The following is a 14,982-nucleotide window of genomic DNA, read 5'->3' on the forward strand; positions in this document are numbered from 1 at the left end:
ACAGGTAAATAGACACACAAGGAGAGCTGAGCTGATCGCGTCTAGGAGTGGAGGATGGCTGATGAAATGAGAAAGACCCGTACATAGCCAGAGTTCCCACCAAGAACAGAATCCACTTGTGCCCAGGACCAAAGGGAAGCAGGTTACTTATTACAGCAGTAATAGCTCTAGATTGGGAGCTACAGGATGATATGTTAGTCCTCTGATAATCACATCTGCCATCTTTGTTGCAAAACCCAAGACTCTACATTTTTTTTAAGATGTGGAGAATTTAACTTGTTTCAAGTCACAATTAAATCTCCAATTCCTACCTATTATGGTAGCTGACACATCACAAACTCGGGAGAGGTAATTGATGAACATTAAATGAATGTTTCAATGAATGAATGAATGAATTTATTCATTTAAAGTCCTTAGGTGCTCTCTTATTATCTTAATTTCCACTTCCTCTTAAACATACAAGATGAACTCCTTCCAGCTGGAAGACTACATTTTTTCAGCAGAAAAAGCGAAGCAATGTAAGAATTAAACCATGCATTTCATTACCTTTCTCAAGCATCCAACAGTCCTAAGGCTTTCTTTTCATGTCTTTGTTCCACATAACACATACACATGTGCTTATAATCACTTGCATTTTTTTCTTTGTAAAATTTTTCATAAACTTTGAATACTCTGAACCTGGGTCTCCCCTACTAGCTTTACAGATCTGTGACATCCATTTGCTTTTGCCCTTGACTGTAAGACCCTCCTTTAACACCCTGTACGGACACTTTTATATCTAATCCTAGCAAACGTCTTCCATTGCAGCCACATGTATTCTCTTAGTTGTTCTTATTTATCTTCATTGTGATTATTCACATTTCTATCATCAAACACACACACCCATTCATGTCCAAAGAATCAGATTTTCCTCTTTCTACAAGTTTTAGATAGCGAATTTCCTAGGTCGCATAAGTGACTATAATTTGCATTTGCATTTTTATTTTCTGCAGCCCTGTCTCCCAAAGTGTCCACCATTTTCATCACTAGCAAGATTTTCCTCTTCATTTAGAAGTAGCATCAGAATTAAAGTGCTCTCATGGCCTTCTCTCTTTCTGGAATATGAAATTATTAACAAGCAGAGAATTAATATGCTGTCCTGCTTTTCAGTAAGGTTGTCCTTCCAGGAGCTGTCTAGTTCCCTCAATTTCTCCATCACTATTATCACAACCTGCCTCGACATCCATTTCCTAACGTGCATCAGGAAACTATTGTCCATAATCCCTATTTGGCAGGGAGTCTATACTATATTTTCTCAACACTCCACTTCTGATTCTGCTTTTGGCTCTACTCCAAAAACTCTGTCCTATGCTTCCATTGTGAAGTCATTAGATTTGCCAAAAGATGTACACCATCCAATCCCACACTACCCCTTCTGTTTGAAGTGTCATGTTACTGATATCAGCCTCTCTATTTTCCCTGCATAAGTTTCCTCATCTAATAGAAGAAAATTGTTCAATTGACTTACCTAATTTAGGCAAATGTATGGCTATAAAGTTATTTTAAAAGGAACCTACAATTTCACCATAATAATTAGCAGAATTATTCCCACTGAAGTTGCATGAAAGGTTACATTATACCATAGTTAATTTTAAATGGAGATAATTTATGTATAGTATGTTAAAATCATGGTTATATTTCTTGATCTTTAAAAGTAAATAGCCAGGAGCCTTAAGCAAATGCTTGGTGATGGTAAGAAACCCTCGAATTCCAACAAAAGGATCATTTAATTCCATTGTGACTAATGAAATGGAGGACACTAAATAGCTAGCCAAACTTATAATTGATCTAATTTTTCACTCATTCATCAAAACGACAATTAACATCTAAAGTCTGGAGTATTCCAAAGGATACTTACAAGATCATTGCCATCGGTAGCCATGTATGACGTCAAATTGGTAGAAACAAAAGCTAGAAGAGAAAAAGGATTATCAGTTAAATGTGGAATTAAATTGTTCATAAAAGCATATATCTCTTTAATGGGAAAAAAGGCATTTCTATTTTGATTGATGGATTTCACAATAAAAGTGATTCATTGCATGGCCTTCTAATCTAGAATAAGCTGTTAAAAACTGAGTTCATAAAATAAGCCAGAATTTCATCTGCACATTTGTCAGTATTTTTTTTTCAAGTCTACAGCAAGATGTGTATATTTTTTATCTACTTAATATTGTATTACACATAAACATATATCTTTGAAAAGTGAAAATGTTTTCATCTTCGATGAACAACATAATGTAACGTGGAAATATTTGATCCATTACTATTTTTCTGATGGTATTAACTAAACAATTTCAAAAATGTAACTAATCCTTCTGCCTCAGAAGTCCCAACTTTAATATGAAGATGAGCCCCTTTTGATGTATTGCACTTTGTAGTGGATTACCTGAAAAACAAGACACTCTGGTTTCAAGAAAAGGAGATGAAAACAAAAAGAAAAAAAATCTCTTATCTTCAGACCTTGACAAGTGAGAAACTTGTTAGACATCCGCAAGCCACTGAAACTCTCCCCAAAGCAAAAAGCCTTTCACCTATTCCCAGTGACACCATAAATAGAGATCACTGTGACTATTTCTCACACCAAAGGTTCCCAAATTCTGAAAAATGTATACCCCTTTTTTTGTCAAAAATGCCCTACTTATATTACATAGATATGAATAAAACATTTATTTGTAAAATGCCAAAGAGAAAAACCATAGTAAAAAAGACTGACCAATTACTTAATTTTTAACTTATTTGTTTAAAAAATACACTAAAACATAAATAGAAAATCAAATCACAAGCTGTGAAAATATCTGCAATAAACATTTAATACATAAGAATCATAACATAAAGAGTTCTTACTCACCAATAAGATAATAATAAGCAGACTGGGAGATCAAGATGGTGAAATAGAAGGACATGGAGCTCACCTCCTCCCACAAATACATCAAAAGTACATCTACCTGTGGAACAGTTCTCACCAAATACCCACTGAATGCTGGCCGAGGATCTCATACAACCAAAGCTGCAAGAAAGGCTACCACATAACTGAGTAGGATGAAAGGAAAAAAGAAAGGAATCCGGATGGGACCTGCGCCCCTGTGCCCCTGGGAGGGAGCTATGAAAGTTTCCCTCACCCTGGGAAGCCCCTTCTTGGGAGATCAGCCGGGACAGATAGGGAGCTTCAGGGGCTCAGAGGAGAGTACAGCAACCGTAGCTGGGCGCTGATACTCTGGCTTCAGCAGACAGACTGGGGGGAGAAGATTGGGTTTGGCTGCGCAGATACAGCCCCAAGGGCCCTGAGAGTGGTCCAGGCCACAGCTGGAGATGTGTGAGGACAAGCAGAAGTGCTACTGTCATTGCGCGTGCAAGGGGGGCGTGGCCCCGTCATAGCACCCTCATTCTCAGCCCGTTCACAGAGGGTGAAGCCCCAACTCTACAAGCTCTAGGCGCACACAAGCACCTGCGGGCTGCGCACACACAAAGGTGGGGCTGAAATCTGAACTGATTCCTGGTGGGTGCGTGATTTCCACGGATTTACACCACTGGCGGCTCTGTGAGCACAGCGCCTGCGGGATTTCCAAGCTGATTGCCGGCTTTCTCCGTGCTGAGGTGGGGCAGAGGGCAGTTTCAACCACAGTGTACCTTGTGAGCACGCACAAGGGTGACAGGCAACATCACGGTGGACAGATCCTGCGGAGGAATACCCAGTGGCTCCTTTTCCAGCGGGGATGCGCCAGTCCCACCTACCTGACACCACAGCTTAGAACCAGATCTAAGGGTTGCTATTCCAACAGCTGCGAGATGGACATACGCAAAAGAATTCTCAGAAGCCAAGTTTGGTGGCGGTGGGTTGAAAAGAGTAATTTGTTGTTGTTGGGGTGTCACATTATTACAGCCTTGCTGGAGGGCACTTTGTTAAGATGAAGTTGTTGACAGTGGTGACAATCACAACGGCTGCTGCCATTTGCTGACCTTTCGTATGTGCCACCAGCTATGCTAAGTACTTCCACACCAAACATGCGAAGAGTTTTACAATACGTTCTTAATGAAAAAGTAGGGGGAAATATGTGCCGCTCAACTTCGTTCAATTTTTATTATAAAAATGTGGGTTTATATACACACAACTATGACATCAATGCATTGGGGGAAAAAGTCTGAAGAAATCTATAGCAAAATGTGTATAGTAATTATATTATATAATATAATCTCTTTAAATAAGCTGTAAGGGATTACAGTGTAACCTTTCCTGACTCTACCTGGATGGCTAATCGCACCCCCCCCATAAATAAATCGATCGCGTTTATTAAGTAGTTACTATGTGTGCGGCCAATTGATGATTTCATATATACTATACTATTGTTAGAACCACTTTATGAATAATATACTATTATTAGTTCCATGTCTTAGATGAGGCACTTTAGGCAATTTAGAGGAGGAGGTTAGTAAATGGATGTTTTCAAACTCAAACCCAGACTCCAGAGCCTGCTCTCTTAATCACCATAGTAGTATCCTGGCTCCCTCAAGGTCTCCCACTAACTCCTCAATGGCTTTGGTATTGTACCATGATGCACTGGACAGGTCTCCCTGGTTGGACAATGAGAATGTCAAAGTTAGAGACAGTCTACCCAGTCTCCTTTATGCCCCAGGTTCTAGCTCAGCGAAGCACACAACTTAGGTGAGAGTTGCCAAATGATTTTTTAAACTAATAGATTGCACCTTCAGACAACAGTATTATTTCAGTGGAAACCTGAATCCCTTCACTCAGCCAGCTCTCTAATAGTAAAACAAGCACAGAATTGACAGGAGATGATGGAAGAGAAAGGGAAAAGTTCATTTCTGATTCTTCTCCTATGCATTGGAATTTGTAGACAATATACTGCTCTAATCACTGACATTAAGCCTTCCTTGGATCTTGAGGAATATTTCTCTTGTATATATTGTATCTCTTTACTGCCTGACTATGTCTTAAGTGTGTCCACTCTCTCTATACCCATTGTTACCACCCTAATCCAAGGCAGCAGCACCTCTCTCTTGGACCACTGTAGGAACATCCTAGATGATGTCCTGGCTTTCTTTCTTACCACAGTCATGTTTTTTCAAAGAACATCTGACTATTCATCTCCTTACTTACACTCAATAATGGCCTTTGCATGTTGAGATAAAGACCAAAATAAGGAAAATCTCCTACAGGGAAGATTTTGTACTCTCAGGCCTCTGCTTGAATGATTTCCACGTCTCTTTCTTTCCATCTCCCTGACTCACTGCATATTTTCTAAATTCCTTAAACATGTTTCTACCAATCCCAGAACCTTTGTGCATCCTCTTCAGCAGTCACCACCCAAGATGACTTATACCATCTACTCTTTCAACACTCAGACCAAATATCATTTAGTCAAGAAAGCTTTCCATGATCCTTATTAGAGATCAATCTTCTTTCGTTTGCTCCCATAGTACCTTATCTTTTATTTATAGGTCTCATAATTGTACAGAATTATTAATTTTGCAATTAGTTCTTTCACATCTGACTCCCACTATAGTATATCTTACCTGAGGACAGGCACTCTGTCTTATCTTGCCTATCTGTTTACTGCTATATCCCCAGTCTTTGTAAACTGGCTGATTAAATAGACATTTGTTGAGTAAATGAATTAAAAATACAAAAAATAAAAATACTAAACTATAGATGAGTTTCCATAAAGAAAACCTATGAATTCCAAATTTTTTTGTTTAGTGAAATAGTACAGTCATGAATATCCCATAAGAAATGTCCTTCCTAATCTGCAGAATATGGAAATGAAACTGTGTTGATGTCAAACCTCCCCAAGTCAAAGAGCAAATGGGTAGAAATAATACGCAATTACTGGTGCAAGGAAGCATAGGTGAGGGGACCTAGGAATGAATGTACCTTTGTGGAGGGTATATGAGTGTTTACTTAATGATTATTGAGTTTTGGTACTTTACTTCCTAAGGTAGATGACATATATGAAATCTAAAATTTCACGAAAATGATTCAAAGTGGGTCAGAAGAATTATCAAAACAACCTGAGCTTAACTCTAGTTTCACCCCTTTAATACAAAGCACATAGCCATAATTTGGAAGAATTAGGAAGCAAAATGATGGTTATGAATACATTTGCTTATTGTTTGCACAGAGAACCAGCTCAGCTAACCATGTTATAGGCTAAATGGTATCTATCAAAAATATTGATAAATAATAGGTAGTTACAAGATTTGATAAAATTATTTATAAAGCACACAATAAAAGTAGCTTATGAAAAATAAGAATGCTGGAAAAAGCACTTTGCAAGTAATAATTTTTCCATATTCCCAACCTTTCTGAGAATGTCACTTTGCGCAAGGTGCCTATGGGTAAAAGAGTTAAAGGAAGAAGTAGTAGTTAGTTGATATGTCTTGATAAAAAATTTTTGTATAATTCCCAGGAATTAAAAACATATAAGAGCCTAACAACAGGGTAACAAATAACATTTGTAAATCAAGTTTCCAATCCCTTGCTTTCAAAAAATTAAAGAGAAATCTATTTTAACTCTCTTAATCATTGAAAGTAGTTGCTGTGATAGATCACCGTAATATTTGGCATATCCTTGGAAGGAGTTCAAAAAGTACTCCATCCTCATCTATTTATTTATGTGAAAAATAGTTTTAAGTGTTCACCATACATAAAAACCAATAATAGGATTAAAATTGGTTCTGAACTCTCATTCTAGAAATAAATAATATTTATTTATTTAAATAAATGGGTAAACGTAATCATGGGTATGTTGCATAATTAGAAGGAAAGCTTCATCCATGTCATTAAACAATGCATTTTCAATAAAAAAATATTTACCTCTTGTAGCAATCATTATTTGTCAAAATGCATAACATATTCATATTGTTTGTTAAGTTACATACCAATAATTACAATAATAACACTCCAACTGAAATCATTTATGGCTTTAAGAATTATGTCACCTCAAAATTTTTTAATTAATTTAATTTTAAATATATATATAGTTGAAATGTATTACAGGATTATCAATAAAAGTTTTCAAGCATAAAAATATTATATGATTGAACAAAAATCCATGAAGTGCTGGAATGAAAATATGAGTTCCAGGGGAAAAAAAAAGAGCTATGTAAAATCTAAAACTCCAATGATTACATAAAAAAAAAAGAGACATATCAAATTTCTGTTTATATTACATAAGGTTTATTTAAAGAGAAATAGTACCTTCTTCACTGTCAAGATTTGTAATATGCTAGAAATTACATCTTTTGCAACTATTTGAACATATGATAAAAACTCGGTGACAATTTAAACTGTGAGGCAGTACATAGAGTTTCCATATTCTTTTACAGGTACCCAACAACAACAACAACAAAGCTTTAAAACTACTGCACACGTGGATTAGGGTCAAACAGATTTCACTCTGCCACCAGTTAAATGTGAAAACATGATCACTTAATTTCTCTAAATAGTAAGAGCTTCATCTCTTAAACAGAAATGATAATAACCAACTGATAGGGTTTTGTGAGAATTAAGTGAAATATCATGATCATATGGGAAACACATGGATGCTCAATAAGAGGTAGCAATTACCTGGAACAGGAGCAATTACCTAGAAATAGCTTTGTTTTAGAAAACTATTCTTCCTAATGGAGTTAGCACACAACTAAAGGGTTTGAGCAAATGTGATAACAGGTTTCATCAAATAAAATAGCTTTCACACTTCAAGGTTGATTAAGCTCCCTAACCTACTCTCCAAGAGACATTTTTGGTTTCTCATTTCAGAGTTTAAGGGAATAGTTTCCTCAGTCATGTTTGAGACAGTTACCTTCTTTAAAGAACAATTCCTTAACACACCGCAATATGAGACTTAGCCAAAACACTAAGGTTATTAATATTTTTTGTTAGTGAAATGAAATAAAATGTACTTCTTTTTTTTTTTCCTGTAAAATCATTTTATTTTCTGCAACATACACATTTTTCTCAGGCAATGTTACTAGAACAACCTCTTTATGAGGTTTTATAGTTTGGAGTAAATATGTTTTTTTAAAAACCTATCTCTATTATATAAAGTTGTAATACAAAAAATGATTTATAAGCTATATTTTCCAGGAAGGAGTTACTAAACTATATTCCTGTTGAAGAAACTTTCCTATTCAACTCTATGATATGGAATGAAAAGATATAATTAAAAAGTCTCCTGATCAAAAAGCTTGAGATCACCAATGGAATGTTTAGTTTCCTCCACAGAGAGCCACCAGGATTTTTTCATAATCTCCCTTAGTTTCATCCAGGATGGCTTGGCAGAGAGAAATGCCACACAGCTTCTGATAGCAGGCTTTGATGTCATTCATGTCAATTTCAGAATGGGAAACCATAATCCTGATCAGTATCTTATGACGAGTTCCAACACCCTTCACGGCCTGACGAAGTTTCTCAGCAAAGAACATTGGTTTGCTTGCAGCACACTTCACAATAACTGTGAGGCATTTCTCGATGTCACCTTTCAACTCCAGGTCCAGAACTTTGTTCATGTCATGCTTACTGTACTTGGAATACTTCTGAAACACTCTGCGGAGATGGGGATAGCTTCTGGTGGTCAGAATGGTAGTGAACACATTCACATCTGTCCCTTTTCTTCTTTCTCCTGCTTCATATAAGGCCTTGGCATCTGTATCAGCCAAGTCGTCGTTTAGGGCAAGCTCCTCGGATCGGTCACCCTTAGCAAGAGAAAGCAAAGCCTTCTCATAATCTCCAGATGTGTCTGCGGCGATGTCTTTAGCCAGATCTCTCTTCAGTTCCTCTCTATAGACTCTGTTAATTTCTCTGATTTCTCTGTTAGTTCTTGATGCCAAAATTTCATTCAGAGTGTCTTCATCAGTTCCAAGGCCCTTCGTGGCAGCACAGAGCTCATCAGCGTCAAACTGGGCTGGAGTTTTCAGTAGAGCCAAAGCAGCTTCCTCAAGGTGACCTGTGAGGGCTTTCTTCAGAGCTTTATCCGGGGCTTTCCTTTTTTCCTGGAGAGAGGCTGCTTTGATCTGCTGATGCTGTGCATTGTTTCTCTTAGTTAGAATTTCAATGATGGTTGCTTCATCCACACCTTTAACTGTGATTGCTTTATGCAAGGCCTCAACATCGGAGGATGGATTGAAGGTAGGATAGGGGCTCACTGCTGACCCAGGACCACCTTTGGATGTTTTCACAGTTTTGATGTACCCCTGCTCTTTATCGTCAATAAACCAGGCCTGCTTCAGGAATTTAGATACCATTGCCATTTTTGAAAGATGTTTTTTTTCACCTCCGTCCAAAGACCTAAAGAGAGATTCTTCTCAGAACAGTTCAGGCTGGAAGTGGAACCTTGGGCTTCTGATTTTATAGAATTTGAAAGGAGGCCACACCTAGCAACCAGAAGTTAGTAACGGGCTGCCTTTTGTTTGAAATACCTAAAATGTACTTCTGATAAGCTCTATAACTGAAAAGTGGAAACACACTTTCAATACCAAATGAATAATAAAGCTAATCTCAAAGAGTAGATTTTTCCATAATATATGGTTGTTATGAACTGAATGTTTCTGTTCCTGCAAAATTCATATGTTGAAATCTAATTCCCAGTGTGATAGTATTTGGAGGTGGAGCCTTGGGAGGTAATTAGGTCATGATGGGGGGCCCTCATAAATGAGATTAGTGCCCTTGTAAGAAGGGGCCAGGGAGCCAGCTCACTCTTTCCAGCACGTGAAAATACAAGAAGAAGAGTCAGCAGTCTGCAGCCCAGAAGAAGGCTCATCCCAGAACTTGACCTTCCTGGCACCATGGTCTTGGACTTCTAGCCTCCAGAACTGTGAGAAGTGAATTTCTGTTGTTGATAAGCCCCCTCATTTATAGTATTTTTTTATAGCAGCCCAAGCTGACTAAGACATTGGTGAAGAATCATTCCCTTTCATTTTAAACAAGCAAAAGTTCATTCTAGCAGTTTATTTTAGAAAGTGTTAGGTAGATTAAAGTCAGAAATGTGGATTCTGGTCCTGTATCATTTTAAAACCAGAAAATAAACTAAGAATATCAATATGCAACAAATGCACTATTGATAAAGCAGACAGTTGATAGTATAACTGGTATTTTTTTTTTTTTTTACAAAAAACCTTTAAAAAATTCACTAAAGACAGTTATAGGCTCAATTGATCCAAAAGTCACTGTCTTGATTATTCCTTACTAGACACTATAATCTTTGGGATGATGCAGCAAAATAAGTATCATGCCTACTGTTTTAAAGATTTTTTTAAAAGAAGACAATTTATTGTGATTTCGAGATAATTTTCCAACTGAAAGAAACTATGGGCTAGGCGTATTTTCATAGAGCCTTAAGAGAAGACAACAGAACTGAACAAAAATTTTAAAAACCAACAGATTAATTCACAACATACTTATCCTTTAAAATTACAGCGTCAGCATTTGACAAGACGTTCTTAGAACAATAAATGGATTTATAGACAATCCATGAGCATAGGCAAACAATGTGCATTATTTTTTATCCAAAAAGTAGAGCTCTTTGGAAACAGAAAATGCTGGTCATTCTAGAGGCAGAAGTCTCAGTCATCAAAAAGCATGGAAAACATGCGGCAACAAAGTGTACACTTAACTAGCAATGAGAACCGTCTATAAACATCTTCTGTTAAGTGATTGTCCATCATAGCTATGCCATAGGAAGCAAGAGAGAAAAATCATCTTCGCTCAGACATAAAAGCAGAGGACATGAAACAATCCATTAGCTTTGCTACTTAGCCGGAAATCTCTTGTTAAGGTAGAGCAGGAGAGAAAGGAGAAAAAACAAGATGACCTCCCCATGAGCACACGCATGGGGTGGGATGGTCTGGGGTTGTTACTTTGCCCAGGAAATTTGCGAAAGAGAAAAATTTATCCAAATTTTTTCAAACATTTTCCTTTTTAATTTTAGCTCTATTGTCATTCTGTTTCAATCCATCTCCTACATGCTTTAAAAGTCTCGTTCTTCTTTTTTCATTTATTTTCTCTTTTTTATTGCTAACTTTTCCACTCACTTCACTGCATTTCTTTTCTGTGGTCTCTCCACTTTGAGGATAATCTGACAGATGGTTTTAAGAGCCGTGGCTTTTTTTAAACAGAAAGTATGATTAAAATTATTTTCAACACCACTGAAATGCCATGATCCATCATCTGGGGAGACTGGCAGGCTTCTTCCTTTGGATCGTAGAATGACTGCATTCCCACATAAACTGTCAGCCCTGACAATCAAGGTTTAGACATAAAAATCCACAAACCTAAGGGGGGAATAACCCTTCTTTCAGCCAATAATGTCAGTCTCTATTACTAAAGGATTGCTTTACCAGAGTAACAAGCAGGTGGCAAACTGTAAGCAATCACCAACAATCTGTCTCTCCCACCTCCTGGAAGAATCTGCAGCAAACCCAAACGTCTGCTGGCCCTGCCCCTTAGGGAGGTATGAAGCTCCCTTACATCTCTGGCCACAGGCAACTTGGCCCTTCCGTGACTTCCAGAACCCAAAAGATTCACAGATTATCATCTGTGTCCCCGCATGCCCTTAGGGCTCTGGCAAGTGGATGGGCCCTGCCGATCCCCCTCCAGGCATAGCCAGGCACTGCACATGTGCACCTTGTGCCCATTGCACCCAACCGAGTAGCTTTCCTTTCACCAGCAAGTGAGGTCGACCAGATGCCCAGAGACTACCGGGCCTCATCTCTGTGGGATTGATTCTGTCCCCATGATTATCTTAAATTCCATGATACCAGCCCAGTAAGTCATTGATCCCACCAGCCCTCCAGAATTGGGATAGCACACTGACTTTGGGCTATTCAAATGATTTATATAGGCAGGGGCCCTGCAATATATATTTTCATACACCCCCAACACACACACACACACACACACACACACCCCATAATAGCAGCTCCGTGCACCAATGAAGTTAAAACCTGGAAGACACCTGCCTCCTCTCCTAGACCAGTGACAGATCCAAGGAACTTCTAGGAGCCAGTCATTCTAAGATTCAAATTGGCTGTGTGCTTAGGTTGGAATTAAACGATTTATGATGGAAACGCAAGGAACTTCCTCTAAGTTCTGTACCAGCCCCAGGATACTCCCTCAAGCAGGGACAGGGCCACCAGGCCTATGATGAGGCCACAAGAAGCACTGGTAGCCCCCAGGCAAACTATCAGCTGTTAGGTCCACTACAGTCTGTCCCATAAGCACACCCTGTCTGTCTACAATGACAGCCCTTAAGTGACAACACCTGATTCCTAAATTCACTCTCACCCCTCCAGCCTGTGTGGAGTGAGAGTAGAGGCAGTGTGCTAAGATGGGCTGGACAAGAATGGCAAATGATCACCCTCCCCTTTCTGCAATTTGTGGCCCTGCAGTTCTCCACAAGAGTTATATTCATATTTTCGTTCTCTGAAAGAGGGTGTATTTTCCTGTCTGTGAAATGCAGAATATGTGCACACTGCTCTGAGACAGCCCATCACTTTCATACAGCTTTGCCAAACAATCTTCCGTTGAACCCTCTTTCCACCAAAGTGAATAGGTGTACCCCGTGTAGCAGTGGCCTCTGCTACAGGACCACTGCAGACTAGGAGGAAGCCAGAAAAAGAAAGACTATTACAAAAGCTGCCTGCTGTTTGCACCCATTGCTCCGGAGTTGGAGCGAAAATTCTTCTTTTGTCTGGCTAGCTCTTTCCTGGGAAATATCGCTTTGATGGGTATTATGATTCTGCAAAAGTAGTGCCCAAGGCCCTGTCCAACAGCAGAAGTGGTAACCATAAGGAGATAACCTGTTGTGCGTCATAATGGGAAAGGCTGCCTTTACCAAGAAGAGGGCAACTTCTCTTGGCAGCTCTTACTGTGATACTCGGCAGAATTACTGCAAATTGCAGTCTTCACATCAACTCTGTAATTTTTTTTCTCTGAACGGCCATGCCGTTCAACATGCGGGATCTTAGTTCCCCAACAAGTGATGGAACCCACGCCCGCTGCATTGGAAGCGCGGGTTCTTAACCACTGGACCACCAGGGAAGTCAGCTCTGTAAAGTAATATTACCTATACTTTTACAAACAAAGAAACTGGGATACAGAGCAGGTAGACTAGCTACTTTACACAGCTAGCAAGTCATAAAATCAGAATGTGAATTCAAGTCTTCAGACACCACGCTCAGGGTCCTTTGGACACTAACAGTGCTCCCTCTTATCATAATCATTGCCTTTTCAACTTCTCCTTAGCAGCATGCTTAATTTTCCTGCAAACCATTAATCTTGGGACTTCCCTGATGGCACAGAGGTTAAGAATCCGCCTGCCAATGCAGGGAACACAGGTTCAATCCCTGGTCCAAGAAGATCCCACATGTGCCAAAGAGCAACTAAACCCGTGCACCACAACTACTGAGTCTGTGCTCTAGAGCCCACGAACGACAACTGTTGAGCCCACGTGCCACAACTACTGAAGCCTGTGCACCTAGAGCCCCTGCTCCACAACAAGAGAAGCCATTTCAGGGAGCAGCATGTGCACCGCAACAAAGAGTAGCCCCTGCTTTCTGCAACTAGAGAAAGCTGTTTGTGGCAACAAAGACCCAATGCAGCCAATAAATAAACAAATTTATTTTTTAAAAACCTATAAATCTCATCACATTCTTACAGAATGAATTGAGTCCCATAATTCTTGTAGACACTCCAGGATAGGCATACAGTAGGCACCTAATAAATACCTGTTGACATACATTGACCCTGCTTCTACTTTAGGACAAGTTAGAGAAGATGAACAGTTTACCAAATTTGAACAATTCAGAGAAGACTTATGTGACTCACCGCATTTGATATCATTTACTCAAAGGGCTACACGTGGGACCACAGATCAGCTGCCACAGGGTGATTTTGAAGGATCTTATCAGCAAGGAATATAGTCACTAGAATGAGGCTGGAGAGCCAGATGCAACTTCTTTTGGAATTGACCACCCTTGCCAAGGCTTCATTCATAAATAATTCAGGGCTAACTTCTCTGGTGGCAATCCTAAAGGGGCAGGCTGTCTGTATCAGCCTGCTGACAACCCTGGTGCAAGTACCTGAATTTTGTGTGTGCTGACAACTCCTGATTAATGTCTCCAAAATTTTTAAAGCAGCAATGAGAGCTCTACTCAAGATGCACCTATGTGTTATTTAAGAAGAACTATTAAATTAAAGCATTTCTTAAATACCCCAAAATTGAGACTTTTGTTGACAACGATCCATGTAAACTATTGCCTTCGGAAATAGACGGGCTGTCTCTGGAATCATAACATGTATGCAAAGAGACCCCTAGTGGACAAATATGTAAGTACATGATTTAGCTTACAACCAAAGACAAAGATCATTCTGACTCCACAATTTAATATGCTTTTGATTTCAATCGAGCAGTTTTTTTTTAAACTACTGGAATCATCAAGTTGGAAATCTAAGTTTTACAAAAGGCATTTCTGTGTTTATTTCTAAAGGAAATTTTTGCTCTTTTATTGTTTTTTAATTTGACTATCGTACTGCATGACGTCCTTAGAAGTAACACAAAAATTAGAATGGAATGTAATTGGCCAGCCACTGGAGTTCACCTTTCTCTGAACACGTGTGTGCTTATTTTTCTGTTTCCATCTCTTTATAGACTTTGTATGTGAGATTTTCCATTTGTCTTTGGGTTGTTGTATTCTTGCTTTTAATTAAGTTAAGCCAAAGACTTTTTTTTTCCGCCCAGGTTCCTGTGGTCCGCCCAGCTTCCTGTGGCCTGCCCGCTCTCTTCATTTCATACTCCTTTTTCTCACCCACACCTCACCTACACACTGTTTTATACCCATCATCTCAATTTCAACTTACATCTGCACCTGCCACCCTCCTACTGCCCTAGATAACTTTAACTTCAAAAGTAAAAGTCTGTCATCACAAAA

At 38.9% G+C, this 14,982-nt stretch overlaps 2 protein-coding genes across 2 annotated transcripts in view; both read right to left on the minus strand.

Moving 5' to 3' along the window:
* Window positions 1-14,982, minus strand: part of IPCEF1 (interaction protein for cytohesin exchange factors 1) — a 160,831-nt gene that overhangs the window by 93,983 nt on the left and 51,866 nt on the right. Inside the window, exon 3 of the mRNA XM_057739945.1 lies at window positions 1,898-1,950. Within this exon, the coding sequence (XP_057595928.1) occupies window positions 1,898-1,921 (24 nt within the window). The 5' untranslated portion in view covers window positions 1,922-1,950. The remainder of the gene's footprint in view (window positions 1-1,897; window positions 1,951-14,982) is intronic.
* On the minus strand, window positions 7,989-9,447 carry LOC130855894 (annexin A1-like). Its single transcript, XM_057739946.1, has one exon. The coding sequence runs from the start codon at window positions 9,304-9,306 to the stop codon at window positions 8,266-8,268; it is 1,041 nt and encodes a 346-aa protein (XP_057595929.1). The 5' UTR covers window positions 9,307-9,447; the 3' UTR covers window positions 7,989-8,265.

This window comes from Hippopotamus amphibius, chromosome 6 (genome assembly GCF_030028045.1).
Source record: "Hippopotamus amphibius kiboko isolate mHipAmp2 chromosome 6, mHipAmp2.hap2, whole genome shotgun sequence".
Classification (NCBI taxonomy): Eukaryota; Metazoa; Chordata; class Mammalia; order Artiodactyla; family Hippopotamidae; genus Hippopotamus; species Hippopotamus amphibius.